At 41.5% G+C, this 4,041-nt stretch overlaps 1 protein-coding gene across 1 annotated transcript; it reads right to left on the bottom strand.

The window, feature by feature from the left end:
* Nucleotides 1–365: 365 nt before the first annotated feature.
* On the bottom strand, nucleotides 366–1,610 carry LOC126252454 (piggyBac transposable element-derived protein 2-like). Its single transcript, XM_049953349.1, has one exon. The coding sequence runs from the start codon at nucleotides 1,608–1,610 to the stop codon at nucleotides 366–368; it is 1,245 nt and encodes a 414-aa protein (XP_049809306.1).
* Nucleotides 1,611–4,041: the final 2,431 nt, after the last annotated feature.

Genomic DNA, 4,041 nt, shown 5'->3' with positions numbered 1-4,041 from the left:
CACAACTGTAGGCGATGGACTGTCATGTGATGGCCGTCCTCGTCTTCCTACCAAAGTTTCTCCTGCTTTTAGTAGTCCATGAGCTACATCAGACCGAAAAATCAACAGAGACATGTGTTTGGTAATTTCTCTTTGTCTGCAGTGTCGGCGGTATAGGAGCCACGCATTCACAACACACATGTCAAGGAGGTGGAATACGATCCTTAGATAAAATCTTTGCACAACAGTATTACTCCTATACAAAGCAACCAGCAGATCAACTCCACCCATCGAACGGTTATATTCTCTAACAATGTCTGGCCTTGGAACATCAATATATTTTCGTTCTCCCACTGACCAACGTTTCACTGATTCTACTGGGCTTACTACTTTGTATATGATGCAAGAACGACAGACTTGTTATCATACCACTTCAGCGCTATGATGTTCCTTTCTGTTTCAGTTCGATAACCGTATGATCCTCGTCCCTGCTTTTTCAACTCACTGTCTGTTTTTAGAGTGCAGCCTTTAAGTCTTGTGGGTCTAACAGTTCCAACAGCCAAAATGGAATAGTTTTTCAGGGCAGAAATAAGATTGTAAGAGGTGAACCAATTGTCTTTAAACACTTTAAAATTTTTGTATTTTGGCAGTCCTTCCCAAAGCCTTATCACAATATCACCACTTATACCCAGACCAGTATCATTATGTACAGTTCCTTTCCCTCGGTATATTTCAAAATCGAACACAATTTCACTAGAACCAGCACGTGCAAAAACTTTTATAGCCCACTTGTGTGGTTTGCTTTTTACATACTGTTTCAGGGATGAATGACCTTTGAAGGTAATGATTAATTCATCCACTGAATGATATTCCTCTGGTTCAATAATTGAAAATCCTTGTTTGATTTTGTCAACAAATGGTCTCACTTTGAACAGCTTGTCATAATCAGGGTCCTCTCTTCGTTTCATTTTAGTGTTGTCATTCACATGTAAATAATTTCTTAGCTTATCAAACCTATTTCTAGGCATTGAGTCAGCTATTGGAGAAAATCTTGTAGCCTCTGTCCAGTACATTCTGTAACTAGGCATTTTCACAACACCTGCTAGGCTGTTTATCCCTATATACTTTTCTACTTCACGAACATTTGTATCTAAAGATGCACCTGTTTTCTGTGTGCAGTATAGATTAGATTGCTCGACTAGGTTCTGGATAATGTCGTCACTACACATTATTCTGAAATACTGCAAAGGTGTCAGTTCATCTCTTGGAGGGTCAGAAAAAACTGCATTACATGATGTGTCCACTTCTTCAATGTCCTTCATTATCCACCGAAGATCCCAGTGTGTATCACACTGAATTTTTTGAGCTGAATGACTTGGTGCAAGGTTTGGCTCATCAAGTAATCCTGAAGCTAAGGGAACATCATCATCATTGGCTTGAGGGTCCAGAATTTCAACCATATCAAGGTCCATTCCTTGAAGAAACTGTATATCCAGAGTAGTAGGGTCCTGCTGCCGAGCATTTTCAATCTCTTCCTCCACATCAGACGTATCAAGGTCCAAATCAGATAAATCACCTTCGAGAAGTAGCAATATTTCTTCTTCTGATAATGATTTATGATTGCGAATCATCTGGTAAACAAACCAGGAATTTTTTGCTAAAGCAGCAAAAAAAAAAAAACTGGTAAATTATATCAATAAAAATTTTTACATATTAATATTAGTTAGTATAATAAAGCTTCAAAAGAAACTTGAAAATATAAGAGTTACACATTATGGTAAACTTTAGTCGAAGTTATTGCATGTACTACATTTGGTAACATAACAAATGCCCAATGATGCCAAATGGAGTCATACATGTTTGTGACTTCCAAGCAGAAAATTACCGTAACTAGCATTATTTTCAAAGTGTTTACTAGTTAATTTACACTTTCAAGAATAATTTATTAGTGCAACTTTTATATTAGTTTGCTTCCTTTACCTTGATATAATACTTTGAAAGTCCAGCTGGGTGCACTGTACCGTAGACACCATGCAACAATACCTTTGCCAAGGCATTGCAGCCTGGTGCTCTCTGTTTTAGCGAATTCACGGTAGCCAACCTAAGAACAATAAACTTTAGAAAGCCCTGCACACTTGTTTATAATCTTGGGACAAATAGTTTGGCCTTGGGAAACAGTTAAATATGATGATGCCATATGGCATCACTGGGCTGGAAAGGGTTAAGTAGTTCTTTGTAAGGTACTTATGACCTCTGCTGTTAAGTCCCATAGTACTCAGAGCCATTTGAACCACCCCGTATTATTCCCAGGTTGTCTTTCCCGGAGTTAACTAAAATATTAAGTTTGCGTTGATTATTTATCATCAGAAAACCCTTAGTAAATGGAGCCCCAGTCTTCTCTGGCTACGTTTTTCCTTTAATACCGCCAGTCATGAAGCCTTGAGAGCTACGCCCGCCTCCTTGATCTTTTCCTGTCCAGTTAATTCCCCTCTTTCAAACTTGCGGGGAAGTCCAAATCTTATTCCAGCCGATATTAGTACTCGTGTTATCAGGGAAAGCTGGAACCGGGCCAGGCGCAATATACTCAGAGCCCATAATAAACAACAATCGCAATCGAGAGACCTTTAAGGGCAGGCCAGGGGATCATGTTTATGCCCGCAATTTCTCGGGGAATCAGGTGCGTGGCGATAATCTTAGTAAATTTACTCCTCGTTTTCTGGGGCCTTGCAATATCATGCGTATTTGAGGTCTGGTAAGTCTGTTAGTCAAGGACAACACTTCAGGTATGCAGTATCGGGTTTACCTTAGCCAAGATCAGCTAGCTCAGGGGTTGAATTACCCTCTTCCTGTGTTAAGTTGGGAAGGGGGGGGGGCGGGAGGATGGGCCATGGCTGGCTCATGCTATATGCTGGATTAAACCTTCGTTGCGATTCTGTGTTTAGTCTCCCACGGTTATCCCGATTATGCTGTCATCCTCTCATTCCGCGGGTGGCAGCAGCAGTGTCTATCCATATTCGCACATTGGACTATCTTTGACCTGGCGCTTATAGTTTCCGGCTGGGCAGTTTACGACCAGTCGGTCGGTTTGCATGGAGCAGCGAGGAATTCTCCGCGGGCCACTGGCGGTCTCTACGCGGTGAGGGAATGTGTAGCACTGTTCCCATTGCTACCTGACCCGTGGCTCACGGACCCTGGACACGAGAGCTGAGTTTTGATTTAATCTACCAGCAAGTCAAGACTGTTCACATTATGTCGTTTATAGTTCGTTGTCGGTTGTTGGGGTATCCCCGTGAGCAACAACATGGTTTTCAAGTTGGAAAATTCCATCAGCCCTCCGGTGGAGTTTCACTGTTATTGGTTATTTGAACTGAAGTGCACCAGCGGAATCTCGTGCCTTGTGGCCGTTAACGTTCCGGTTAACTGCCCTGGCCGTTGACGTACATTTCAGGCAGTGTAGTTTCCTCATCGTGCTGTTGCTGTCCACCACGATGTGTAGTTTGACAGCTCCTTGATTGATTGGTTGTGGGTGCCAATATTTTCTACGCTGTTCCGTTGAACTCCCTGTTGTACCCTGGTTGTGTGAAGTGGAAGTTATCTTGTCGGTGGGGTCCGTTGACTGTCTGTCGGTTGGGTTGTCGTCTGATCGTGAATGGTTGGCTCGACTGCCTGTCTCACCTAAGCGAGCGTTAGTGTTTGAATTCCAGGCCAACCTTCGAACATTTGAGCGCCCTTGGGTGTACTGGCTTTTCTTTATTTGTTCTTGTTGTTTGTACTTTTTTCTTAAGTTAAGGTTGTTTTGGACTTAAGGCTTTCAGCCTTGTTCAAAGAACGGTTTCACGTAAGGCCTTTGGTATATTAAAAAAGATAATGTTACGGAGTTTTAAGTGTTAAACCATCAAAGGATTTTGATTTAACTTGTTTGCTCTTGAAGTGTCTGATTGTTTGGACCTTCAGCCTAAATAAATAACTGTTGTAAGATAAGGCTTGGCTTTTAAATTTATAATTACGTTTTTGCGTTTTAAGTTATTGGCCTTCTGTCGTTTTTAAAATTACAGTGGCCTT

The sequence above is a fragment of the Schistocerca nitens genome, chromosome 4, assembly GCF_023898315.1.
Source record: "Schistocerca nitens isolate TAMUIC-IGC-003100 chromosome 4, iqSchNite1.1, whole genome shotgun sequence".
NCBI classification, from domain to species: domain Eukaryota; kingdom Metazoa; phylum Arthropoda; class Insecta; order Orthoptera; family Acrididae; genus Schistocerca; species Schistocerca nitens.
This window is presented reverse-complemented; position numbering and strand designations above follow the sequence as displayed.

Bases quoted from the DNA above. Each gene is read 5' to 3' on its own strand.
- LOC126252454 (XM_049953349.1), bottom strand. From the start codon at position 1,610: ATGATTCGCAATCATAAATCATTATCAGAAGAAGAAATATTGCTACTT.